Consider the following 27,997-nt stretch of genomic DNA (forward strand, 5'->3'; position numbering starts at 1 on the left):
CCATGTTGCTTTGTATATCAGTAGTTCCTCTTTGTTGCTGTATAGTATTGCACTGTATGGGTGTACTACAATTTTTTATGCATTCACCTATTGATTAAAATTTGAGTTGACAGTTTTTGGCTATTATGAATAAAACTGGTATGAATATTTGTGTACAATTCTGTGCACATGTTTTCATTTCTCTTGAGTAAATATGTAGGAGTGGAATTGCTGGGAATATGTGTGTCTGTATATATATATGTATATATATATAATATTTATTATGTAAGGCATACCTCATTTTATCATGCTTCACAGATACTTCTTTTTTACAAATTGAAGGTTTGTGGCAACCCTGCATTGAGCAAGGCTATTGGCACCATTTTTCCAACAATATTTGCTCACTTCATGTCTCTGTGTCACATTTTGATAATTCAATATTTCAAACATTTTCATTATTATTATATTTCTTATGGTGGTCTGTGATGAGTGATCCTTGATGTTACTACTACAACTTGCTGAAGACTTAGATGGTGGTTAGGACTTTTTAACTGTAAAATATTTTTATATTTATTTATTTTATTATTTATTTTAAAAAAGATCAATAGGGATTTAATCATTAAGGAAAAGTTGATATTTAACATGATACAAGGCTTTGAAAAATATGGACTTTGTTTTTTTAGTACATAAGAGGATAAACAAAGTAACATTTGTTTTTTTAAAATTTATCATTTTAACTTTTTATTTTATATTGCAGTATAGTTGATTAACAAAGTTATGGTAGTTTCAGGTGTATGGCGAAGTGATTCAGTTACACATATACATATATCTATTCTTTTTCAAATTCTTTTCCCATTTAGCTTGTAACATAATATTGCGCAGAGTTCCCTGTGTTACAAAGTAGGTCCTTGTTGGTTATCCATTTAAAATATAAGTGTATACATGTCAGTCCCACACTCCCTAACTGTCCCCTTCCCCCCTGGTAACCATTAGTTTGTTCTATAAGTCTGTGAGTCTGTTTCTGTTTTGTAAATAAGTTCATTTGTTTCATTTTAGATTCCATATATTCGCAGTATCGTATATTTCTCTTCCTCTGACTTAACTTCACTCAATATGACAATCTCTAGGTCCAACCATGATGCTGCAAACGGCATTAATTCATTTTTAATGGCTGAGTAATATTCCTTTGTATATAGGTACCACATCTTCTTTATCCATTCCTCTTTTCATGGACACATAGGTTGCTTCCATGTCTTGGCTACTGTAAACATTGCTGCAATGAACATCGGGGGTGGGGTGCATGTATCCTTTTGGACCATGTTTTTCTCTGGATATATGCCCAGGAGTGGAACTGCAGGATCATATGGTAGCTCTTTTTCCAGTTTTTTAAGGAACCTCCATACTCTTCTCCATCGTGGCTGTACCAATTTAAATTCCTACCAACAGTGTAGGAGAGTTCCCTTCTCTCCACATCCTCTCCAGCATTGGTTGCTTGTGGATTTTTTGATGATGGCCATTTTGACTGGTGTGAGGTGATACTTCATGATAGTTTTGATTTGCATTTCTCTAATAATTGGTGATGTTGAGCATCTTTTCATGTGTGTGTGGGCCATCTGTATTTCTTTGGAGAAATGTCTGTTTAGGCCTTCTGCCCATTTTTTGTTTGGGTTGTTTGTTTTGATGATATTAAGCCACATGAGCTGTTTGTAAATTTTGGAGACTAATCCCTTGTCGGTTACATCATTTGTAAATATTTTCTCCCATTCTGTGTGTTGTCTCTTGGTCTTGTTTATGGTTTCCTTTGCTGTGCAAAAAGCTTTTAAGTTTAATTAGGTCCCATTTGTTTATTTTTGTTTTTATTTTCATTACTCTAGGAGGTGAGTCAAAAAAGATCTTGCTGCGATGAAGAATAGTTTTTAATTTTGATGAAGTTCAACGTATCAATTTTTGTTAAAGGTTCATGCATACGTTTTGTCCTATCTTAGAAATCTTTGCCTACCCCAAGATCACATATGCCTTTCTCCTGTGTTTTTGTCCAGAACTTGTATAGTTTTAGTTTTTGATTTAGATAAAATCTATTTCAAGTTGATTTATGTATGGCATACATTAAAGGGGTGAGTATTTTTTTTTTCTGTATGGATATCTAGTTTTTCCAGTATAATTTGCTGAAAACACTATCTTTTCCCCATTTATTATCTTAGCACCCTTGTTTAAAAAAAATCAACTTACCCTATATATGTAAGTCTATTCTGCTCCATTGATCTGTATGTCTATATTTTCACTAATACCATAGTCTTTATTTCACCCCTTTGCATTTCCATGTAAGTTTTTAAATCAGCCTACCGATATCTACCAAAAAATGCTGCTGGAATTTTGAATGATTTATGTTGAATATATAGATAAATTTGGGGAGAACTGACATTAACAAACAATATCAAATCTTCCAAACTGTAATTCGAGTATCTCTTCATTTAGTAGGCCTTCTTTAAAACCTCTCAGCAATGTGTTTTAATTTTCAGTGTATAAGTCTTAAACAATTTTTGTTAAATTTATCCCTAAGTATTTAATATTTTTGATGCTATTGTAAATGGTATTTAAAATATTTAATTTTTGATTGTTCACTGCTGCTACATAGAAACATAATTGATTTTTGTATGGAGCCCTTATATCTTGTGACATCGCTAAATATACTTATTAATTCTACTAGCTTTTTTGGAGATGCCGCAAGGTTTTTGATGTACAGTATCATGTCTTCTGGAAACAAAGGCAGCATTATATCTTCCTTACCAACCTAAATGCCTCCCCTCCCCCATTGCCTTATTGCATTGGCTAGTATCTCCAACCGAATGTTGAATGGGAGTTGTGAGGGCAGACATTCTTGCATAGTACCCAATTTTAGGGGAAAAGCATTCAGTCTTTCACCATGAAGTGTGATGTCAGCTGTGAGTTTTTCATTTATACCCTTTATGAGGCTGAGGAAGTTCCCTGCTCTTCCTAATATGCTAAGAGTTTTTATTGCAAATGGGTGTTGAATTTTGTCAAATGCTTTTTCTGTATATAGATTTTCCCCTTCATTCTGCTAATATGCTGAATTACATTGACTGATATTAAAATGTTAAATCAACTTTGCATACCAGGGAAAATTCATACTTGGTTATGGAGTTTGTGTGTGTATGTGTGTGTGGCTGGATTTCATTTACTGCAGTTTTGTTAAGGATTTTTGTTTGTTTCAAAACTGCTTTGTTGAAAGATAATTCATATACCACACAGTTCACCCAGTTATTTGGTTTGGATTGACATGTACACACTACTATATTTAAAATGAATAACCAACAAGGACCTACTATTTAAAAAAAAAGGAGAGGGGACAAGAGAATGATATAGATGATATGAGATTGGCCATGTGTTGATAATTCTTGAAGCTAATTGATGGATTCATGGGGCTTTATTACACTATTTTTTCTACTTTTATGTATGTTTGGAATTTTCTATAATAAAAAAGTTTTTAAAAGTAATAAAATCTAAAAAAAAGTGTACAACTCAATGATTTTAACACATTTACAGATATGTACAGTGATCACTACAATTTTCACCTCAGAAAGAAACCCTGGGGCTTCCCTGGTGGCACAATGGTTAAGAATCCACCTGCCAATGCAGGGGACACGGGTTCGAGCCCTGGACTGAGAAGATCCCACATGCTGTGGAGCAACTAAACCCGTGTGCAACAACTACTGAGCCTGCGCTCTAGAGCCCGCAAGCCACAACTACTGAGCCCATGTGCCACAACTACTGAAGCCCGTGTGCCTAGAGCCTATGCTCTACAACAAGAGAAGCCACTGCAATGAGAAGCATGCACACCGCAACAAAGAGTAGCCCCTGCTCACCACAACCAGAGAAAGCCTGCATGCAGCAACGAAAACCCAACGCAGCCAAAAATAAATAAATAAATTTATATTTAAAAAAAAAAAGAAACTCTGTACTTTTTTTTTTTTTTTTAATTATTTTTATTTTTGGCCGTGTCAGGTCTCCATTGCTGCACACAGGATTTCTTTACTTGCGGCGAGCAGGCTTCTCATTGCAGTCATTTCTCTTGTTGCAGAGAACAAGAGAAATGGGCTCTAGGTGCGCAGACTTTAGTAGTTGTGGCATGCAGGCTCGGTAGTTGTGGCTCGCCGACTTTAGAGAGCAGGCTCAGTAGTTGTGGCCCACAGGCTTAGTTGCTCCGCAGCATGTGGGATCTTCCCGGACCAGGGCTCGAACCCGTGTCCCCTGCATTGGCAGGCAGGTTCTTAACCACTGCGCCACCAGGGAAGTCCCTGTACTCTTTTTAAATTGTCACCTCACTCACTTCCCTCCCCTGACTCTAATCCTAAGCACCCACTAATTTACCTTCTGTCTATAGTTTTGGCAATTCTGGACATTTTATGTAAATGAAATCATATATTACCTTTTGTGACTGGCTTTTTTCACTTAGCATAATGTTTTAAGGTTCATCCCTGTTGTGGCGTGTATCAATACTTCATTTTTATGCCTGAAAAATGTTACCTGTATGGTTATTTCACATTGATTCAGAGTTGGCTGATGGACATTTGTTTTCTCTCTTTTTTTTAACTTTTTATTTGGTATTGGAGTATAGTTGATTAACAATGTTGTGATAGTTTCAGGTGTACAGCAATGTGATTCACTTATACATGTATCTGATGCACATTTGGTTTGTTTTCATCTTTTAGCTATTGTGAATAATGCTATTATGAACATTCCTGAACATGTTTTATGTGGGCATATGTTTCCATTTCTCTTGGGTATACACCTAGTAGTGGAATTGCTGGGCCATATGGTAACTCTATGTTGAGGAACTGTCGTACTGTTTTCCAAATTGGCTGCACAATTTTATATTCCCATGAACAGTATATGCAAGTTCTGATTTTTCCTTTTTCTTACAATATTTACTCTCTTTTTATTCTAGCCAATCTAGTGGGTGTGAAATGGTATCTCGTTGTGGTTTTGGTTTGTATTCCTCTGACGAGTTATAAAGCCGAGCGTCTTTTCCAGTGCTTATAGGCTATTTGTATATCTTCCTTGGAGAAATGTCTCTTCAGACCTTTTGTTCATTTTTTATTGTTATTTGCCTTTTTTTAATGAGTTGTAAGAATTCTTTATATATTCTAGGTAGAAGTCCTTTATCAGATATATGATTTGTAAATATTTCCTCCCATGCTGTTGGTGGTTGTTTCAGTTTATTAGGGTATCCTTTGATAAACAAAAGTGTTAAATTTTGATGAAGTACAATCTACATTTTCTTGATGCTTGTGCTTTTGGTGTCATTTCTATGGATTCATTGCCAAACCAGAAGTCATGAAGACTTACCAGTATGTTTTCTCCTAAGAGTTTTACAGTTTTAGCTCTTACATTTAGGTGTATGATCAGTTTGGCGTTAATGTTTTTGTTTTTTTTTTTTTTTTACGGTACGCGGGCCTCTCACTGTTGTGGCCTCTCCCATTGTGAAGCACAGGCTCTGGACGCACAGGCTCAGCCGCCATGGCTCACGGGCCTAGCCGCTCTGCGGCACGTGGGATCTTCCCAGACCGGGGCACGAACCCGTGTCCCCTGCATCGGCAGGCGGACTCCCAACCACTGCGCCACCAGGGAAGCCCTGGGGTTACTTTTTTTATATGGTATGAGGTAAGGGTCAAATTTCATTTTTTTGCATGTGTATCAGTTGTTTCAGCACCATTTTTCGAAAAGATAATCCTTTCCCCGTTGAATAGTCTTGGCACCTTGTCAAATTCAGCTGACCATAGACATATGGTTCTATTTCTTTTTTTTTTTTTTTTTGCGGTACGCGGGCCTCTCACTGTTGTGGCCTCTCCCATTGCGGAGCACAGGCTCCAGACGCGCAGGCTCAGCAGCCGTGGCTCACGAGCCCAGCTGCTCCGCGGCATGTGGGATCTTCCCGGACCGGGGCACGAACCCGTGTCCCCTGCATTGGCAGGCGGACTCTCAACCACTGCGCCACCAGGGAAGCCCTGGGGTTACTTTTTTTATATGGTATGAGGTAAGGGTCAAATTTCATTTTTTTGCATGTGTATCAGTTGTTTCAGCACCATTTTTCGAAAAGATAATCCTTTCCCCGTTGAATAGTCTTGGCACCTTGTCAAATTCAGCTGACCATAGACATATGGTTCTATTTCTGAACTCTGAATTCTATTTCATTGATCAATATATCTATCCTTATGACAGTAACATATTTATTTTTGTTGCTTTGTAGCAAGGTTTGAAATCAGAAAGTTTGAGTCTTCATTCTTTGTTCATTTGTTGTTGTTATTGTTGCTGTTAAAGATTTTTGTATTGTTTCCATGAGGAATATTAGCCTGTAGTTCTCTTTTCTTATAATGCTTATGAAGGTATTACTGGCCTCATAAATGTAATAGAGAAATGTTCCCTCCTTTGCCTTTTTCTGAAGGAGTTTGTGTAAGATTGGTGTTATTTTGTTCTTAAATGTTTGATAGAATTTACCAGTGATGACATTTGGGCATGGACTTTTCTTTTGAGGAGGTATTAAACGTATAGGCTCAATTTTCTAAATAGACATAAGGCTACTAAGATTTTCTATTTCATCTTGAAACTGATTTTGGTAACTTGTGTCTTTCAAGGAATTTATCCATTTTATGTAAGTGATCACACTTATTGGCAGAAAATTATTAATACATTCCCTATTGTCCTTTTAATGGCTGTAGGATTTCTAGTGATGTCTCCTCTTTCATTCTTGGCATGTGTGTCTTTTCTCTTTTTCTCTAGGTCAGCCTGGCTAAAGTAATTTACAATTTTTTCTACCCTCAAAGAACCAGCTTTTTGTTTCATTATTTTCTTTATCATTTGTCTATTTTCTATCCGTTTTTTCCTTCTCTTATCATTCATTATTTCTGTCTGCTTACTTGGGTTCCATTTGCTCTTTCTCTCCTCTTAAGGTAGAAGCTTAGATCATTTTTTATAGCCCGTTTTCTAATTGTTTATAACATTTAAAGATTCTTTTGATGGTGGGATACAATGGTACTTGGATAGATGAAAGGCAGAACTCTGTTACTTACAGCGCTGAACAAGAAAAAGCTACCATGCAGTACCACGAGAGATTGCACCCAGGGACAGGGTAACAACAAATTAGAGCTGTAGGGGGCATCCTATATATGGTAAATGAGGTGTGGTCAGTTAGGTTTCATGACTCTTCTGTGGATTGGCTAACTTGAATGATTTAACTAGGGGCATAGGGACTGTCTTACTTGTCTGGTACCTTGTCCCACGGCAGTTAGGTTGGGTGCATAGTGGCCTGGAGTGTGAGAGCCCAGTAAGGGAAGTGGTTGGGTGTGGATTTAGCCACTCAAGAAGGGAAACTGACTTGCCACTAGCCAGGGGCTTAAAATTGATCAAGATAGTGTTTTTAACTTCTCGATATATATTTTAAAGAAATGAAGTCTGAATCTTGAGGAGATATCTGCACTCCTATGTTTATTGTAGCCTGGAAACAACCTAAATGTTCACTGATGGGTGAATGGATAAAGAAGAAGATGTGTGTGGGGCTTCCCTGGTGGCGCAGTGGTTGGGAGTCCGCCTGCCGATGCGGGGGACGTGGGTTTGCGCCCCGGTCCGGGAAGATCCCACGTGCAGTGGAGCGGCTGGGCCCGTGAGCCATGGCCGCTGGGCCTGCACGTCCGGAGCCTGTGCTCCGCGATGGGAGAGGCCACAACAGTGAGAGGCCCGCGTAACGCAAAAAAAAAAAAAAAAAGAAGGTGTGTGTGTGTGTGTGTGTGTGTTTGTATACACATATATACAATAAAATATTATTCAGCCTTATAAAAGGATATCCTGCCATTTGGTACAACATGGATGAGCCTGAAAGACATTATGCTAAGTGAAATAAGCCAGACACTTAAAGACAAATACTGCATGATCTCACTTATATATGGAACCTAAAATTGCCAGTTTCATAGAAGCAGAGAATATGATGGTTGCCAGGGACAGAAGGAAGGGGAAAATAGGGAAATGTTGGTGAAAGGGGACAAAGTTTCAGTTACACACGACGAATGAGTTCTGAAGGTCTCATGTACAGCATGGTGACTGTAGTTAACAATACTGTATTGTGTACTTGAAATTTCCTGAGAGAGATGTTAAGTGTTTTCACTACAAAGGAAGGAAAAGAAAAGAAAAATGGTAGCTATGTGAGGTGACGGATATGTTAATTAGTTGGTTGTGGTGATCATTTCACAATGTCAGAACATCAAGCTGTACACCTTAAGTATGTACAGTTCCTATCTGTCAATTATACCTCAATAAAAAATATCTTAAGATAGCATTTTAAAAAATATTACAATTGACCCCTAATGTCTTATCATCAGTTTCGAGTTCAGTTATTTGGGACATTTGAGTGGCCTGAATAGTAGAGAATTTTAGAGAGTAGAGCATAAGTTGCCCTGAATGGCATAGAAAATATTTTATTATGAGAGTGAAAAGGAAGAAAACAGAAGTACAAGGAGTCCTAATGGGCTGGCCATAACTAAGTTCCCCATTTACATGGCATTAGCCGTGAAAACATCTGAAATTTCTGAGGTCTCTAACAGTATCTTGGAGTTGTCAGGTATGTTAAAAGTCTAAGTTATATTTTTCATGACAATATCTTAGTGTATTTCTTGGGTCATGGTGGTAGGTTCTGCAGTTATATTGTTGGGAGAGAATGAACTGAGAGTTCAATAAGGTATATATAAATGTCAGTAGTATTTGTAACCAAGGGGCAAGGGTAGTGTGGTAGCCATGGTCAGACATGCAAGGTGAGAAGTGGCAAGCCAGAGGGGGGAGTAGGAGAATGCAATGGGGAGTGGGCTCATATGAGGTAGTTGCCTCCTGGGGAAGGCAATCATTATCATTAATTTTTAGAATGACACAGATCGTAGTGCTGTTTGGGAAACAGGGTTTCCCATTAGACATGGGAGTATAAAGGTATATATTTTGGCAGAGAGCAAGGAGTATACTAGGGTCATGGGCCACATAAACAGCAAGCATAATAGGACCCCTCATAGCAAAAGAGGAGAAGCAATAAGTGACCTGTGTCTAATTTGTCAGTGGCTTAGGAGAGGCCACCCATGGGCGTAGCTCGGGCAGTGGTCTCAGCGTTTGATGCGCAGATCTTGGACAGGAGAGATGGTGTCTGAGGCGATGTCATCTAGTGGTGAACTCCTGGACCACAGCAATGGCATCTGGGATGTGGGACTGGTGCGTCCTTCGTAAGTGGATACCCACTCAGATTGATAGGGCTCACGTTTTTCTGACTTTATGGTATAAGAAGAATAAGCCGCTTGTGGAATTTGAAGGCAATGTTGGGCCTGGGAGCTTTACTTGCAAGCTTAAGTCAAGAAGCTTTGTGGGTACACAGCTAGCAAAAGAGATGCTGGCATCCATGATACTGCCATAATTGGGCCAAAGTACCAGAACCCAGTTGGCACATTTAAACCCCCATATAGGGCTGGCCAAATCTAAAAACTCCCAACAGTCCAAGGTTTTCCCCAGGTGGGGGACGAAGGGAATTCTGCAACAAATAGGTTTTAAATCTTATGGCCTGATTTAGGTGCATGTTATTAACAGTCAGGTTGTTTGTTATTTAAATATCCATGGCTGAGGTAGTTAGAGATCTAGAATTAAACTGCAGGCAGGTCCTCCAACTAAGCCAATTATTATGGGCCTTTTGCTTTATTAGTTGGTTTGATTGATTGTTGGCAGGCAAGCTGGCAGGACCTTTGGGCTGCAGAGCTTGCATTAGTCACACTTGATGGTATGCAGGCCTCAACATTTGCTGTGTTTGGTTGAAACAGTGACTTACTTGGAGGGTTTGGGCCTCCAGACTGCAAACCAACAAAAGCACACAGACCAAAAGTAACAAAACAAATAGCCAATGGAATGGTGCACAGCTGCACTTGGCAGGCTTTTGTTGCCTGATACTGATTTTGATTTCATTATTATGGGATATGGTGTTGATTTTATTATTATCTCTGAATGTAATTTTCATTCACTAAGTGGGATTTTCTATTTCCCTTCTTGGTAGTCCACACTGTCTATGGAAATGACCCTGGACAACTCATTTTTATTTCCTTGAGGGGATTGGAGTGAGAGCTCAGAAGAATTACCCACCCCTTTATTATCTGGATATTGAAGAAGATTTCAGGTAGTGGAAGTTCAAGCTCAAAAGGGTTCCCTATCCGATGGGCAGGTGCCTAGCCTGACAGATAATCCACAGTTAATGGGTCCAAAAGGACTATGCATCCTTGATCTAGTTTCCTACCCTTAACGTGGTGGGGGGCAGGATTGAAAATCCATAAAGATACAGGGAGACATTATTAAAAGGGCCTCATATATAATGAGTCTTCATATACATAGAGGAAAGACATAGCCTCTAAAGATAGGAACAAGCATTGGAAAGTTGTTTTAAGTTGCTATAAGGTGTAAGTTATCCAAGGAGACTTGAGAGAGATGAAGGCCTGGGGCAAGATAGAGACCCATTTAGGCATCTATTTGCAGACTAGAGTAAAATTACGTTATTTGAAGAGACCATTATGTCTCTCATTAAACTGGCTGTCCCTCCCTTTTCCCCTCCCTTCTTCCCTCCTTCTCTCCTTTCCTTCCTTCCTTTGACACTGGATATACTGGGGGGAGGTCCTTTATTCTGCTCATATTGTTTTCCTCCAGAGAGCCTTAAATCAGTATTGTTAGGGTTAGGGACCTCTCTCGTGGCAATGGTTGTCTGGTTTAAGGACGCTTGGCTTAAGTTAGGTTTAAACTAATCCCTTTGCTGTGCTGCAGAAATACCATGGTATTTTTGAAAGATGGAAACTACTGTGCTACAGATCTGCCTTTTGCTTCATGGGGGAAGCCACAGCTTTCACTTTGTGTCTCTGCCTGATGACTCATAGTGCCAACCTTTTAGGTGGTTATGGGAAAAGGAAGGGAAGGGGCATGGTCTACTCCTAGGTGGCTGTCTTTCCAAAGGATCTGGGTTGGGACTTAGCACCAAAGAAATCTCTCTCTTTGGTACAACGCAGTGAGCCCTTTGTCCAAAGTATCAGTCCCTTGGCATGTGTTATGTGGTGACAGCTACTAAGGCGCCAGCCAATGTCTAGGGGTCTTGCATTATTGGATAACTTTAACAAGTATTCTGGGTGAGAAGGTGCAAAGATGAGATATTCCTCCCCCTCTCCTCTCCTGATTGCTTTAAGATTTTCTGTTTATCACTGGTTTTTAGCAATTTGATTATGATGTGTGTTGGTGTGTGTATTTCCTATTTGTGATTTTTGAGCTTTGTGGCTCTGTAACTTTTTTAAAAAATCAAATAAGAAAATTTTGGCCATCATTTTTGTTTTTTCTACACTCCGTACTGTTATTCTAAGACTTCATTTACATGTATTTTCTAAGATGATGTTGCTTCAAGGGTCACTGAACTTCTGTTTATTTTTTTATTCATTTAATCCTCTTGCTTTTGTTTACCAGTCTTTTCATCTGCAATGTCTAATCCACTGTTAATCTTATCCTGTGAAAATTTTATTTCACATATTTTTTTAAATCTCTAAATGCTTTATTTGGTTTTTTAAAAATATTTTTGATTTCTCTCTTCATTATCTTCATGTTTGCCTTTAAATACATAAATATACAATAGTATTTAAGGTCCTTGTCTGCTAATTTAACATCTCTTACAATCCCTTTCATTTGAGGTTTCTTCCTGGTTAGGGATCACATTTTCTTGGTTTCTGGCAAGTCTAATAATTTTTGACTGGATGCTGAATATTATGAATGCTGTATTGTTGAATATATGGATTTTGTTGTCTTCCTTCAAGGAATATAAGGCATTTAAGTTATTTGTTGATCAGTTTGATAAATATGAGCTTTGTTTTCAGGATCTGTCCATTCAAGGGGTAGTTTAATCATAATACTGTGGGGTGCTTTCTTTGTAGTCAACAATGTATGCGCTAGTTGATCACTCAGAACTCTGCTTTGGCTGGTTGAAGCTTGAACTTATTGCCCTGCGTACCTCTGGGAACTGTTCAGTTTAAAACTATCTTTTTTTTTTTTTTTTTTTTTTAACCCAACCTAATGAGTTTCAGCTTTTTACTCAGCCTAATGTCTATTTAGGTCTTCTGCCCATTTTTTGATTGGGTTGTTTGTTTTTTTGATATTGAGCTGTATGAGCTGCTTGTATATTTTGGAGATTAATCCTTTGTCAGTTGCTTCATTTGCAAGTATTTCCTCCCATTCTGAGGGTTGTCTTTTCAATCTTGTTTGTGGTTTCTTTTGCTGTGAAGAAGCGTTTAAGTTTAATTAGGGCCCAATTGTTTATTTTTGTTAATATATCATTATTAGTGTATAGAAACACAACAGATTTCTGTATATTAATCTTGTATCCTGCTACCTTGCTGAAATTATTTATTCTAATAGTTTTTGTGTGGAGACTTCAGGGTTTTCTATATAAAGTATCATGTCATCTGCAAATAGTAATGGTTTTACTTCTTTCCTTCCAATTTGGATACTTTTTATTTCTTTTTATTGTCTGATTTTTGTAGCTAGGACTTCCAATACTATGTTGAATAGAAGTGGTGACAGTGGGCATCCTTGTCTTGTTCCTGAATTTAGTAGGAAGGCTTTCAGCTTTTCACTGTTGAGTATTATGTTGGCTGTGGGTTTGTTGTAAGTGGCCTTTATTATGTTGAGATATGTTCACTCTATACACACTTCGGTGAGAGTTTTCGATCATAAATGATGTTGAATTTTGTCAAATGCTTTTTCTGCATCTATTGAGACGATCATGCAGATTTGTCTTTTTGTTAATGTGGTGTTAACGTTAATGTCAATCAACATATGTTGATTGATTTACGTATCTTGAACCATTCCTGCGACCCTGGAATGAATCCAACTTGATCATGGTGTATTATACTTTTTATGTATTGTTGGATTTGGTTTGCTAATATTTCATTGAGAATTTTTGCAACTATATTCATGGCAGATATTGGCCTGTAATTTCTTTTGTGGTGTCTTTGTCTGGTTTTGTTATCAGAGTAATGGTGGCCTTGCAGAATGAATTTGGTAGTGTTTCCTCCTCTTCAGTTTTTTGGAATTGTCTGAGAACGACAGGTGTAAGTTCTTCTTTATATATTTGGTAGAATTCCCCAGGAAAGCCATCTGGTCCTAGACTTTTGTTTGCAGGGAGTTTTCAAATTACAGATTCTTTTTTTTTTTTTAATTATTATTATTTTTTGGCTGCATGCGGGCTTTCTCTAGTTGCAGCGAGAGGGGGTTACTCTGTTGCCGTGCACAGGCTTCTCATCGTGGTGGCTTCTCTTGTTGCGGAGCACGGGCTCTAGGCATGCGGGCTTCAGTAGCTGTGGCATGCGGGCTCGGTAGTTGTGGTGCACGGGCTTAGTTGCTCTGCGGCATGTGGGATCTTCCCGGACCAGGGCTCAAACCTGTGTCCCCCTGCACTGGCAGGTCGATTCTTAACCACTGTACCACCAGGGAAGTCCTCGTTTCAGCTTTATAGACACACATAGGGTCAAACTGAAAGGATGGATGATGATATTTCAAGCAAATTGAAATGAAAAGACATGGGTTTAGTCATAGTTATATCAGACAAAAGAAGACTGCAAATCATAAAGGGTAAGAAAAGACAAAGAAAGTAATTAAATAATGATAAAGGGGTCAATACACTAAGGAGATACAACAACTGTAAATATATACACTCCCAACACCCTAGCACCGAACTATATTAAGCAATTAATAATAGATTTAAGGGAGAAATAGACAACAATACAATAATTGCTAGGGACTTCAAAACCCCACTATCAGCAAGGGATACATTTTCCAGACAGAAAACCCACAAGGAAACATTGGAATTGAACCACATGTTAGAACAAGTGAGCTTAATAGACAGAACATTACACCAAACAGGAGTAGAATACATTCTTCTCAAGTGCACATGAAACATTCTCCAGGAGAGGTCACATGATTAGCCACAAATCTTAGTAAATTTAAGGAGATTGAAATCATACCAACTATCTTCTCTGAACACAATGGTAAAAAAAAATAGAAATCAACAATAAGAGGAAAGTGAGAAGATGTACAAATATGTAGAAACTAAACAACACACTTCATTTGATCAAAGAAGAAAAAGGGAAGTTAAAATTTATCTCAAAACAAATGAAAATGAAAACACAACATATCAAATATTGTGGAATGCAGCAAAAGCAGTTCTGAGAGGAAAGTATAGCAATAAACACATTTGTTAAGAAATTAGAAAGATCTCAAATAATATAACTTTACACCTCAAGGAACTAGGAAAAGAACAAATTAAGCTCAAAGTCAGCAGAAGGAAGGAAATAGTAAGTCAGAGGAGACATAAATGAAATAGAGACCATAAAAACAACAGAAAAATCGACAAAACTAAGAGCTGGGTCTTTGAAAAGGTAAACAAGATTGATGAACATTTAGTTAGGCTAAGAAGAAAAGAGATGACTCAAATGAAATTAGAAATGAAATGGTGAGAAATTGAAAATGTTTCTCTTAAGGTCAGGAATAGGCAAGGATGCCCAGTCTCACCACACCTATTAAATATAGCTCTGGAAGTCCTAGCTAGAGCAGTTAGTCAAGATAAAGAAATAAAAGGCATCCAAATCAGAAAGAAAGAAGTGAAACTGTCATTATTTGCTGATGATATGATCCTATATATAGAAAGTCCCAAAGAATTGGTCAAAAAACTTGGAATTAGTCAACAATTTCAGTAAAGTGGCAGGATACAAAATCAACAGACAGTGTAGCGTTGGTGGTATAGTGTTGAGCATAGCTGCCTTCCAAAATCAACATACGAAATCACTGAAGTATCTGAAAAAGAAATGAAACCATCCCATTCACATAGCATCAAAAATAATAAAATACTGAGGAATAAATTTAAGTAAATGAAAGATCTGTATAATGAAAACTACAAAACTTTACTGAAAGAAATTGAAGAATACACAAACAAATGGAATGATATCCCATACTTATGGATTGGAAGAATTAATATTGTTAAAATGGACATACTACCCAAAGCCATTCAGAGATTCAGTGCATTACCCATCAATATGCTAAAGACATTCTTCACAGAAATAGACGAAACAATCCTAAATTTGTGTTGAACCATAAAAGACCCTGAATAGTCAAAGCAATCCAGAGACAAAAGAACAAAGCTGGACGTATTACACTTCCAGATTTCAAACTATACTACAAAGCCACAGTAATCAAAACAGTATGGTACTGGCACAAAAACAGACACGTCGACCAATGGAACAGAATAGAGAGTCCAGAATTAATCCCCAACATACACAATCAACTAATATTCAACAAGGGAGCCAAGAATACGCGAAGGGAAAGGACAGTCTCTTCCACAAATGGTGCTGGGAAAACTGGAAAAATGCATGCAGAAAAATGAAACTGGACCCCTATATTTCAGGCCACTCAGAAAAATTCACTCAACATGAATTTTTTTAATTTTTAAAACCTGATACCATAAAACTCCTAGAAGAAAACATGTGGAAGAATCTCATCGATATTGATCTTGGCAATAATTTTGGGGGTATGATGCCAAAGCACAAACAAAAAGAGAAAAAAAATCAACAGATGGGACTACATCAAATTCAAAAGCTTCTGCACAGCAAAAGAAACAACAAAATGAAAAGACAATGTAAAGAATGGGAGAAAATTTTTGCAAACCATGTATTGGATAAGGGGTTAATATCCAATATATACAAATAACTTGGTCACTCAGTAACAAAAAGCCCAAACAATCCAAATAAAAAATGGGCTGAACTAGACATTTATCAAAGAGGACATCAAAATGGCCAACAGACACATGAAGAGGTGTTCAACATCACTAATCAGGGAAGTGCACATCAAAACCACAATGAGATATCATCACACACCTGTTAGAATGGCTATCACCAACAAGATAAGCGACAACAGGTGCTTGTAAGGATGTGATGTAAAGGGTACCCTTATACATGGCAATGTAAACTGGTCCAACCAATATGGAAAACAATATGGAGGTTTCTAAAAAATTAAGAATAGATCTACCATAGGATCCAGCAATTCTATTTTTGGGTATATACCCCCCCAAAAATGAAAACAGGATTCAGATGAAATATATGTACTCCCATGTTTATCGTGGCTTTATTCACAATAGCCAAGATATGGAAATGGCCCAAATACCCATCAACCGATAAATGGATAAAAAAGATATGTACACATTAACAACAGAATATAACTCAGCCATGAGAAAGGAAGATATTCTCTCATTTGCAATAACATGGATGGACCTTGAGCCAATTATGCTGAGATAAGTCAGACAGAGAAAGATAAGAACTGTACAATATCACTTACATGTGGAATCTAAAAACATTGAAACTGTAAAAAACAGTAAAATGGTGGTTACTAGGGGACGGTGATGGGTGGGGAATAAGAGTGATGGTGCTTAATGGTATAGACTTGTAACAAGTAGTAAATAAGCCATAGAGATCTAATGCACAGTGTAATAAATATAGACAATATTGCACTATAATTATGTAATATAAGCATATTATGAGCAATCATATTAAATATATAAATGTATCAAAGTAACATGCTGTGTACCTTAAACTTACATAGTGTTACACATCAAATTTATTCAATTAAAAAGAAAAATTAACTTGAAATGGATCATAGACCTAACTGTAAGGACTAAAACAATGACACATCTAGAAGAGGAGCAAATCTTTAGTGATCCCAGGCTTAAAATTTTGATTGGATACCAGAAATGTAGATGAAAAATATCAGAAATATAAGAAGTGGTTTAAAAACGAAGGAGGTCATTGGAACATATTAGGTATGCAAATTTGTGAATGCTTCCATAATTGTGAAGAGAATGGACTATAGAGTATTAGACAGGTTCAGTTTTAAATTTCAAGTTGCCACTAGCACTGACTTTTTGTAAGTTGCTTAATCTTTCAAGTTTCTGTTTCCTTAACTGTGATAGTATCAATCTCTTAAAATTTTCGTGAGGATTAAGTAAGGATAAGAATATAAACAGCTCAATGTCTGATACATGATAATATTCCAATAAATAGGGAGTACTGCTGATATAATACTTATTAGTAACCAGTTAGTTCCATATTTTAGGGACTAGGACATTCAGTGGAATGCCAGGGTTCAGAGGCTACTATATTTTATTTAAAGTATCACCACTTCTTTATAGTGATTTATTTAGTAAAGTTGGCAGCCCAAAGAAAAGTCCTCAAAAGGATGAAGAATCCTTTAAATGCTATCACCTTTTGCCTGAGTTGATTGACGGGTAGCAGAATATGCCACCCCAAAATATGCCTCTTTGCAATAAGAATTATTTGGAGAAATAGCAGATACAGAAGCTCTGAAAACAAAGTTGCTTTTTTGTAATGGAAATTTATACTTATAAAGGAAATCTTCCTTTACCAGAAAGAGGAGGACTAAATCACAAGAGAATCTAATCAATGGAGAAGGCACCAATTTAAAGACTTTAATCTGCAATAACAAACCTTACTCTCCACACACTTTCTTTTGTCTTTAACTGAAATGGTATTTAAGCCAGAATTCTAAGCTACCTCTGTGAGTTACTAATTTTTCCCTATCTCCCATGTAAACATATTATAAATTTGTTTTTCTCTTATTAATCTGTCTTCTGTACAAGGCCCCAGGCAAGAACTTAGAAGGGTAGTAGAAGGAAAATCCCCTACATGACCCTGACATCGTTGAAGGTGCTGACTTCAGCCTGGCTGACTTTCTTGGTCCTATGCTCTTGACTTCTACTGCACTTAATTTTAAAATTTAATGCCATAGCTTTAAAGATAGATCATTGACTGTCCAAATATGGTCCTTCCTATTAAGTCTAACTTCCTGAATCTTCCTTGATAAATGAGTAAACTAATGAATCTCCAGGGAGAACATGTCACAATTTCCAAAGTCTTATCTGGAATTTATGATTATATTATTTTATGTATTCTGAAGTTTTGTTCGTTCCATGTTTTTCACTCTGGGCCATTCAGAGTCCAGGTTGATCTCAGTTCTTATGGTAGGATCAGCATTATAATTGGGAGCGAATCAAAAAATGTTTACTTTTATAAGGATTAAGGGGCCTTCCTAATTTAAAGAGGTGTTTTTTCACGTTTAAAGTTCTTGGCTGGTAAGAAAAAAGTTATCCCTAGTCTGTTATCCACAATCTGTTATAATTTATTGGGTGTTTATTATGTATTTGACAATTTAAGTACATTAATCTTTATAACAATTTTAAGAGAGAGAAATGATTCTGTTTTACAGTTGAGAAAAGAGGCTGTGCAGAATTAACTGGCTTTAACTAGTGAGTACAAAGGAGGCTAATAGGCCTGATTTTGAAGATTTCTGCAGGGTTTGAAACAGATGTGTCTTAAAAAGTCAAGAGTTAGAATTTGAACACAGACCTGACCTAGATTTATCTGTCCCCTTCCAGATATATTTGTGAGCACAGTCTCTGGAGTCAGATTGCTTGGCTTCAAATCTCAGCTCCAACAAATTAATAGGTATGTACTTCACAGGATAATATAAAGTGAGGAAAGAGACCCTGTAAAAAGGGTATGAGATGGGGAAAGAACAAGGCTGCTTACTTTAGTTTTGTTGAGGCTGCTGTTCCCCAAGCAGCCTAGGAGGATACAGGATGATACCCACGGAAAATCAGGGGAGTCAGGGGGTAGGGGGAAACAGATTAAGGATTTTGGTTCCTTCTACCTATATAACTTTTATGCTAAAGGGGAAAACTGATTAAATAACTCAACTTACTTATTTAAAGGACAGGCAAGCAATATAACTTACCACATAATATAGGTATTTAAAAAAATTCCTCTAAGTAGATATTAGGTTCATTTAAAGTGCCAATGATCATGTAATATTGCCAAGAAAATCAAGATGAATAAAACATGATCCCTGTTCTTAAAAGGCTCATAGTCTAGCTTAAGTGCTATAAATGAGGAGAAGTCGTCAAAACACTGTGTGGAATGATTAATTCTGCCTAGAAGGCTGGGGAGTCTAAGAAAGCTTTCACAGGGACTTCCCTGGTGGTCCAGTGGGTAGGACTCTGCACTCCCAGCGCAGGGGGTCCAGGTTCGATCCCTGGTCGTGGAACTAGATCCCACATGCATGCCGCAACTAAGAAGTCCACATGCTGCAACTAAGACCTGGTGCAGCCTAAATTAAATAAATAAATAATTTAAAAAGAAAGAAAGAAAGCTTTCACAGAGAAATGCCAGACATCGGCTGACAAAAACTTTGTTGGACAGAAAAACTGTTGGACAAAAAACTTTATATTAGGATTGGCATGGTGTAAAGAGAAAATATTCCCTCCTCAGTTCTTGCTAACTTAGTCCTCCAAGAGAATAGAAGTATCAGATATAACAAATCTACCACTGGGATCAGGTAGTTAACTATTATATAATTTAGAGTTAATTGTTTCTTTGTTCACTGTCTCTTGAGGGAAAAGCACTGTCTTTATCAAGAGTTGGTCCAAGTATGATAAGAGTTAATCCTAAGTAAATGTGAATTAATGTCAATTCCCCATTTCCCCACTCTTAACATTTGTAAGAAGTAGCTTAATGAGATTAATATATATAGCAGAAAGACTTTTTGGTCTAAATATCAAAGTTTATTGAAATAAAATATAATCTATAATAAAAAATACTAAGGGTGTTACCACTGGTTACAGATTTAAGTATATTAACAAAAATCCAACATTTTAATCCAAGAATGACGCTATCCTTGTGGTACAATAACAAACATGAAATTAAACGTTGAATAATACTGAATAATTCTTTCAGAAATATTTTATATTTTCCCATCTGTGTTCAATATGCCTTTTTTAGGAGTATCCTCCAAAAGTGAAACTTCTGAAACTTAAGACTTACTTTTTAAAATCAAATGGTTTTAGTATAATTAGCATATAAAACAATAACTTTCTTTCATAGAAATTCAGTTCAACCCTAAGCTGGGTAGATGCTTTTAAGTGTCTTTATTCAAAAAATGTATTTCAATGCTCTTTTCTATCAACCTCTAGGGTTGCTATCATTCTACAACTAGAATTAAAGCTGGTCATAAAGCAAAACAGATGAATTATTTCAGAAGTAGAAAGGGCATTAAGATAGTAAAGAAAAGGAGAAAAAAAAAAATAGGCACTCATACACAATCTATGTATTTAAACTCTTTGAGAACTCTATTTCAATTGGCCATTCTTGGCCTGGCATAGAGCTCTATTATAGCAACCTCCTGACCCAAACAGATGGGCAATAAAGTGGAAGAAGAACATTTGTTTTTTTCTTGTTGTATTTCAAGATCACTTTCTCTGCAGTCACTATACCATTTCACTTGCTACTCCTCCAAATATGTGCCACAAGCCAATTATTTTGCACAATTCAAGGAAAAAAGACTCACATGCACTAACTTTAGGAAATGACTTTCAGGGTACCTCTGAAGTTTCACAAGTGAAGATTATCCCTTTTGCTGATTGTTGGGTAGCAATCATACATCAATCTCCGATCATATTGTCCTACTTGTGATATGTGGATGTGTGAAAACAATAGTTGTTATTTTACTGAGAAGATAGCATTTTAACAAAAACTACTGAAAGCTTTTCAAATCCTCATCTTTAAAAATCTGTAAAGCTTTAGGATATCCTATAAACCCTGGAAAAAAATGGTTATTTCATACAACCACGATGTAAAAAAACAACAAAAACTGACAAAATTGAGAGACATACAGGACAAATTAAATGCCAGTCTTAGTCTTAAAACACATTTCATTAGTTAGAACTGCTCTTCAGGGTATTTCAGTTATAATGCTCATTTGGACAGGTCACTGATTTGGGAACTTAAATGGGTATTTCAGTTTACTGAATTCCTATTAAAGTTGGGACTACTAGAGCCAAATAAGCCAGGATCACCTTCAGAAGAATTTTGCTCTGTCCACCCTCTAATCTAAAAGGTACCCCTGCCTCTCAAGATAGGATATTACAGTGAGGATAGATATAAGGTTTGTAAAGTTAATGGTGACAAATTATTAAGTGATTTGAAGGAATTCTTAGAATTAATATCAGATGAAGTAGAGACATTATAGAATAATACTACAACTTTTTGTTCTTTAAATCTACTGTGGTTTAAAGCTTAGATTTTATGTTTCTGCCGTGGTATTTCAACACCTTATCTGGGATAGTACCATGCCCTAAAAAATACCTATTATAAGCAGACAAATCTAAATCTCATCCTTTCTCAGCTCAACAGGATAAAGCTAAACTTGAGGCAATATCTGAAGACTTTTATCCTGTTTTTTGAGTTGAATTTTTTTGAGATCAGAAAAGTAAAATTAGAAACTAGAATCCTTCATGTAAAAATATATATGTGTATCGCAATTTATTAAACTCTAATTACTAATGGCAGAAACAATGGGATTAAGTAAGACATGCATGAGTTAAAATTTAGACAGATCTTCAAAATCAATTAAACTTATCAGGGTCCTGCAATTTGTTCCTTAGACTGCATTATCTCTATATTGCAGTGTATTTTGTTCAAGAAGCCTTCAATTATAATTTTAGTTTTAATGTGTCACTAGAGAATAGTAACCACAATTTTTTTATGTTTTCCCAAGAGCTTTAGAAGTTTTGGACATCAGTCAAAAAGGACACTCAATTACTAGAGGACCTAAGAACTCTGGTTCTGGTTAGTTATTTTACTTTTTTTTTTTTTTTTTTTTTGCGGTACGCGGGCCTCTCACTGTTGTGGCCTCTCCCATTGTGGAGCGCAGGCTCAGCGGCCATGGCTTACGGGCCCAGCCGCTCCGTGGCATGTGGGATCTTCCCGGACCAGGGCACGAACCCGTGTCCCCTGCATCGGCAGGCAGACTCTCAACCACTGTGCCTCCAGGGAAGCCCGTTACTTTACTATTTTCAGTCACTTTCTAAAAGAAATTTAATTGTATATTACCAAATAACATTTTACACTTAAAAAACAGAAATAATTTAAATAGCCCTAAAAAGGACAGTACTTAAGAGATCTAAATGAATTCCATCCATGCAAAAATGTTTACATATATGTATTAGTAACCTGATCCCATTGTACTTTGTTCCATGAAGAGGCAAAGAGAATCTAAATATTTAGAAATATGAAAGATATCAGAAAAAATAGATTTTTAATGCTTTTATACTCCCAAAATACTCTTGGTTTTGATCCTATAGCCCACAGAACACAAAAGCAACTGTAAAATACTACATTTGGGGAAGAGGGAATTCCCTGGCAGGGGGCACGGGTTTGATCCCTGGAGAGGGAACTAAGATCCCACATGCTATGCAGCGTAGCAAAAAAAAAAAAAAAAAAAAAAAATTGGGGGAAGAGATGGTGCCATGCTCAAAGACAAGATAATTCTACAAACTTTGACAGCATTAAAAAAAACAAAAAACTGGCTTTAGAAATATTGTCATTGGGGGAAAAAATCTACACATTCAAGAACAAAAGATGTGTGTAATATTTATGATTATTTCAATAATACCCTGTGCTTATACTATGCCCTTTATTCCAAGGTGCACAGCACTAAAAATGAGCATCCTTTAGATATTTAGAGTAAATTGAGGCATGGTAAATTTGCCGAAGGCAAGATAAAAGCCAGGCTTTTAGACAAAATGATTCAGAATTTCACATTTCCCATACCTTAAAATACAAACTATATGCCATCTTTAATGCCTCCATCTTATTTTATCAAACATTAGTAAATTTATTATTATAGTTTAAGTTGTATGCCTAAATATTCTGTGATAGGTAAAAGCCATAAGCTTTCCATCATGTTTTACAATAACTCCATTGAAATAGGAAAGTTAAGTGAAACACAATCAATTTGCTTTTTGCTTTTTTTTAAAAAAAATTTAAATAAATGAGATTGTTTTAGGACAGTTCTAGAAATTCTTGCCTTGATTTTTCTTCAGCAGAATTTTACAAATATCTGCTTTATATGCCAACATTAATAATGATAGTTCTTTCCTTAAATATATACTTTACTTCTAGTCCTCTTTCCTCTCAAGATCTTCTGTCTCTTTGTGAACTGAGTTGGTGATTCATTAAAAACAAAATGTTAAGGTTTGTGAAAGTACAAAATGGTTAATGTTGGGTTCAGTCAACTAATCTCTGATAGTAACTTGCTTAATTAAGCTAAGATCAAGAAGTATGAGGAAGAATTCAAAACATAAGTAGTCAAATACTAGAAATTTTAGACAAAAAATATATACATATATTCCAAAGACTAATCTTAACCTTAAATCTATGTCTCATTCAACTACTAACTTGACATCTTGAAACATGAAATAAGTTACTTTAACTATGCACACTGAAACAGCATATTATAGGAAGCAGCCAATTCCAATTTTAGCTGCCTTAAACAGCTTGGTGATGCTGATTCTTAAATCTGAGACTCCTTTGAGAATCTATTAGAAGTCATGGATCCTTGCTTCAGAAACACACACACACACACACACACACACACACACACACACACACACACACGATGTATTTTTTAGTGTTGATAACATACTATAAATCACAGCGTTGTTGATTCAATGGGATTAACATGAAGAAAATTTTCATACTGTTAACAAAGACTGGTCACTAACCTTAAGGAAAAGTCTTTGAAGTATGAGACAGTTCAATGACCATATCCATTCATTCATCTGCTTCTTTTGCTAGCTCTGGTTGCAGAAGAGGTGATTGGTTGATGCAAATGTGTCTCTAATCTAGCCTATAAATCTTAAAAACAAAAATGTTTAAGTTCTAATTTCTACTAGCAGTGCACATGTAACAGTTTTCAAGCATTATAAAATACTGTGAAGGAAAGACTAATATACCACTATCAAATTCCAGTGTACCTAAACCAACAATGAAATGTCTAAATATGTAATTTGTTGACTTGAGCAAAATAAGACATAATAGCTCTAAATTCTTTATAACTTTCAAGGATGGGAAACCAGTATCTCTCAGAAGTTTTTTTTTTTAAATAGAATTGAACATTTAATTTTCCCCCACAGTATTCAAAGTAAACATTTTATCATTATTACTCTTGGTATATCAAACTGAATTCCAGGAATGTAAGAAAGCCTGACTGGGAAATATTACATAGAAAAAGGTTGAATTAACAAACACATTACATTTCTTAGTTATTTCTTATAAGTATACGTTGACATTTACTTATCTGATAGCAGCACTGCTGGTTTTGAGTGAATTTTTTTTTCTTCTAATGGGACTGCAGAATGGCAGTGTTATCTTTGGAACAAATTAAGACAGTAACAATTAACAGAAGAATACCTTCTACACATATATGTTGCAAGGGCAATAAATAATTAAGTATATAATTATGGAAAAATATGCCTCAAATATGTTTTTTAAAATTTCTAAGGATTTATTGTTTTGCTTCTTAATAAAATATAATGCACTGTCACTACTATCTGTTCTGGGAAAAACAAACACTGAGGTTTGAGTTTCCTCCTTTAACCAACAGAGTGATATCAAGAATAAACTTGGCCTAAAAATCAACTTGTTTGAGCCAATAGAGAATTCTGTAGTACATTTGATTACTTTAGCAATATACACATATTCTGGGTTATTATTAAGAGACTAACCAAATATTTTGTATGAAAGTTTTATACCCCAAACAGGTTCTCTGATGACTTATCATGCTAGCATATGAAATTTGAAGGAATAACAAATGGTATAACATAAACAGACATGCAATATAGAAGGATGTAAAAGATACAGCTTGACCCTGGATATTTCCCTTAGAATAATTTCTTCCATAAATAAGACTTTACTTTTTACATATAGATTTATCTTATATCTGGTCCTGGATCACGGAGAATGTTAAGGACATAGCTTAAGAAATCAAGACCACATTTTTTTGGTAGTCTTTTGTCACCCCAGACCACAAAAAGCATTCTCCAAGTGGATGCTCAGGTTAGATTAAGCTGCTCTTGAACAAATTTACTGAGGCTTAGAATGTAAATCACGTAACGACTTGCAGCAGCAACAGTCTTTTCAAAAATGACTAAAACAAACTTTTAAATATAAAGCATATAAAAAGGACTATTAAGGATAGTTTTCCAAACTATAGAAATACAGGAAAATATGTGTTGCCTCATAATAAAGTTCAATAAATATTCTTTCTGAATCCTAGAAACACTATAAGATGTTATAGGTTTATTTGGTTCTCATAAGTTAGAATAATCTGATTGCTTCTACATAAGTTCCTCCAGATTCTTATCCTCTAACAGATTTTTACTAATGTTTTTCCACTAGACTGAGAGAGTATCTAACATCCTTTCAAAAATGTGCTTTTTTGTTGGTTTTAATAAGTATACTTAATTTTCTAGAAAATAAACATTTAAAATTTAAGGTTCAAGGTAATTTTAGAAAAAGGTAGACACTGAACTATCTCCTTTTCTATTTCTACATCTCCATATTTACAAGGCCTAGCATCCACATGGTTTCCTCTTTATACTCACTTATCACACTATCAATAAATAGTAACTGTGGTCCAAGTAACCTTTATTAAAGATTTCAAAATTCCTCAAATTTTATAACACTACAAAGTTATTAAGATTTGATTTTGATGAGTATTGGTGTTATGTAATTTTTTTTTATTGGAAAAGAAATACAAATCTTTTTTTTCTATCTAAATTAAATCCAAGCTCCATTATTAGTTCTCAAGATATATCTAAAATGTACATTCCTAAAGGTAAAGCTGTTCAAGGGCTGAACTAGTCCAATATACAATTGAGGGTTATTTATTCTTGTTATTTGTGTCTTTTCTTTTCTTTTTAAATCTATATTAAACCCCTGGTTTCTCATGGATTAGATCATAATTTAACATTGTAAAAATTAATTTCAGAAATTATTGTGCTAATATTTAGATTTGAGGAAGGAAACAATGAATACTATTCATTGTTAGAATAGAAGATGAAATAGCTTACTAACTGATATGAGTTATGAATGTCACTATGACACAAATTTGCTGTGATTTGCTTATTTGGCTACAAGTGCATTATTTTTCATGAATGACAACACACAGCATTTTCAACTTGTAACATGAAACTCCAGCTCATAAAGAGTGTACTGTGTGACTTGAAAAAGTCTGATTGTAACTAAGTAACAACCTTTCCCCTGAAAAACATGAACAAAATCCATTGGGAAATCAGGCACAGACGGTATTTATCGGTTTTTCTTCCTTTCCTCCTATGGTTTTGTTTCTGAAGACATACAGATGGTTCCAACATGACCCACACTTGTTACAAAATGACACAGCTATTTTTTTCCTTTTCTTTTTCTTTATCTTTTTCTCGAGGTTCCTTCCGTTTACGTTCACTATTCCCAGATTGTCTGCCACTCGATGGAGAGGCTTGTGCTGGCTGGCTTTGCTTTAAGAAAAATAAACAGGAAAAAATTACCACAATTTTTCCAAGATGCTTAAGCATAGTTATCTAGAAAGAAAAACTACAGGAGTGAAATGAATTATTAATGGAAAAAGGCTATTGGTGTATAGACTTGTTATGTGATATGGTATCTGAATAACTGCCTCTATCATTCAGAATAGATATAATTAATGTATCCATTATTCTAAGTAAATGGAACTTCAAACAATAAATAACATATAGCATTATATTGCCTGAAGACTCAAATTCAAGATAACTTATGTTAAAGTTTAGGAAATGTTAAAGAAAGTGACACCTTTTGGCAAGCTACAACAGTTTTCCAAGATCTCATTAAATACTATAATAAACAGATTTTTAAAAGGAGGGAAACAAACCCCTGAGGACTCAGAGTGTGAAATGTGTATTCTGTGCAATGAGAGAACTTTTTTAGTGAAAAGCTAATCATAACATGGTAGGTTTTAAATTTTAAGCTTGGAGTAGTCAATATTTCTAGAAATAGAAATGTTATACCTATTTTAATAGAGACCTCTATATTTAAAGTTTCATCAGCTCTTAAAGGGCATCAAGCTTTCTTGAATACCCAAATCAAAGGAATAGTTCTAGCATGGTACAAACATAAAAGAAGGGGAATATTTTTTTCATTTAATGAAATGAGATTTAAGAAATAGAAACCCCCTTAGTTTCATTTTCAGTGCTTAAAACATTTAGCTGGGGAAAGTGGAAAGGTGCTAACCTTTGTTGAATACTTAGCACATGTCAAACATTGGATTAAATGCTAACATTATTTATTCTTAACCACAAACCTAAGGGTTAAGTATTATCTTCTTTTTTCCAGATAGGGAAAATGAAGCTAAGAGACGTAGAGGACTTTGTCCATGTTGCACCTAGTAAGGGGAGACAGAAGCAGAAAATGCAAATCCACATTTATCTGGCTCCAAAGTCTACATTCTTTCCAGCAGTACCTCATACTGCCTTCTAATTGATAGGAAAGATTTGTTCAAATTGGTTTATATTGTTTGAAGCTATTAAGAACTTAATAAATTTGGAAAATCTTCCCATCAGAACCTCAGAAAAAGTAAAATTAACTAAATTAGAAATATATTAAGATAATCACAAACTTAGGACAATGTCATAAAATTCATGGATGCTAAAAATGCTAACAGAGTCAATACCTAACTTAAAAGTTTTTATCTCAGCACAAATTTCTTTATTGCTAAAGTGATCATTATATTTAAGAATCAGAACACTAGTTTTTACCTGGGCCTGTGTAGAAGCAGAAGCAGCAGCTGCTGCTGCTTGTTCCTGTTCCTGGTAATATTGAGAAGCTCGTCTATCCTCTTCTTCTTGGAGTTTCTTTGCTAGTTCCAAATCACTGATTCCTTCAGGTATTTGTTCCCAATTGATCTCTTGGCTCTGCTGTTCTTGTTGTAGAGATAATGCCATAAGATAGTCCTAAGAAATTAAATGATAACCATT

At 35.7% G+C, this 27,997-nt stretch overlaps 1 protein-coding gene and 1 long non-coding RNA gene across 5 annotated transcripts in view; one reads left to right on the top strand and one right to left on the bottom strand.

Moving 5' to 3' along the window:
- The first annotated feature begins 5,633 nt into the window (after positions 1 to 5,633).
- Positions 5,634 to 27,997, top strand: part of LOC116749560 — a 30,272-nt gene continuing 7,908 nt past the window's right edge. Inside the window, exons 1-2 of the long non-coding RNA XR_004348637.1 lie at positions 5,634 to 5,661; positions 18,530 to 18,599. This is a non-coding gene — a long non-coding RNA (uncharacterized LOC116749560). The remainder of the gene's footprint in view (positions 5,662 to 18,529; positions 18,600 to 27,997) is intronic.
- MINDY2 (MINDY lysine 48 deubiquitinase 2) overlaps positions 19,693 to 27,997 on the bottom strand; it is a 78,838-nt gene continuing 70,533 nt past the window's right edge. The window contains exons 8-10 of one of the 4 annotated variants that reach the window (XR_004348636.1): positions 27,779 to 27,973; positions 24,285 to 26,506; positions 19,693 to 23,846 (exon numbers count right to left, since the gene is read on the bottom strand). Coding sequence is in view for 3 of the 4 variants with exons in the window: in XM_032624027.1 (XP_032479918.1) it covers positions 27,632 to 27,973 (342 nt within the window). In the remaining variant the exon portion in view is untranslated. Of the gene's footprint in view, positions 27,974 to 27,997 lie in introns of all 4 variants that reach the window. The other 3 variants (XM_032624029.1, XM_032624028.1, XM_032624027.1) reach the window with 3 other exon arrangements.

Source organism: Phocoena sinus, chromosome 2, assembly GCF_008692025.1.
Source record: "Phocoena sinus isolate mPhoSin1 chromosome 2, mPhoSin1.pri, whole genome shotgun sequence".
NCBI lineage: Eukaryota > Metazoa > Chordata > Mammalia > Artiodactyla > Phocoenidae > Phocoena > Phocoena sinus.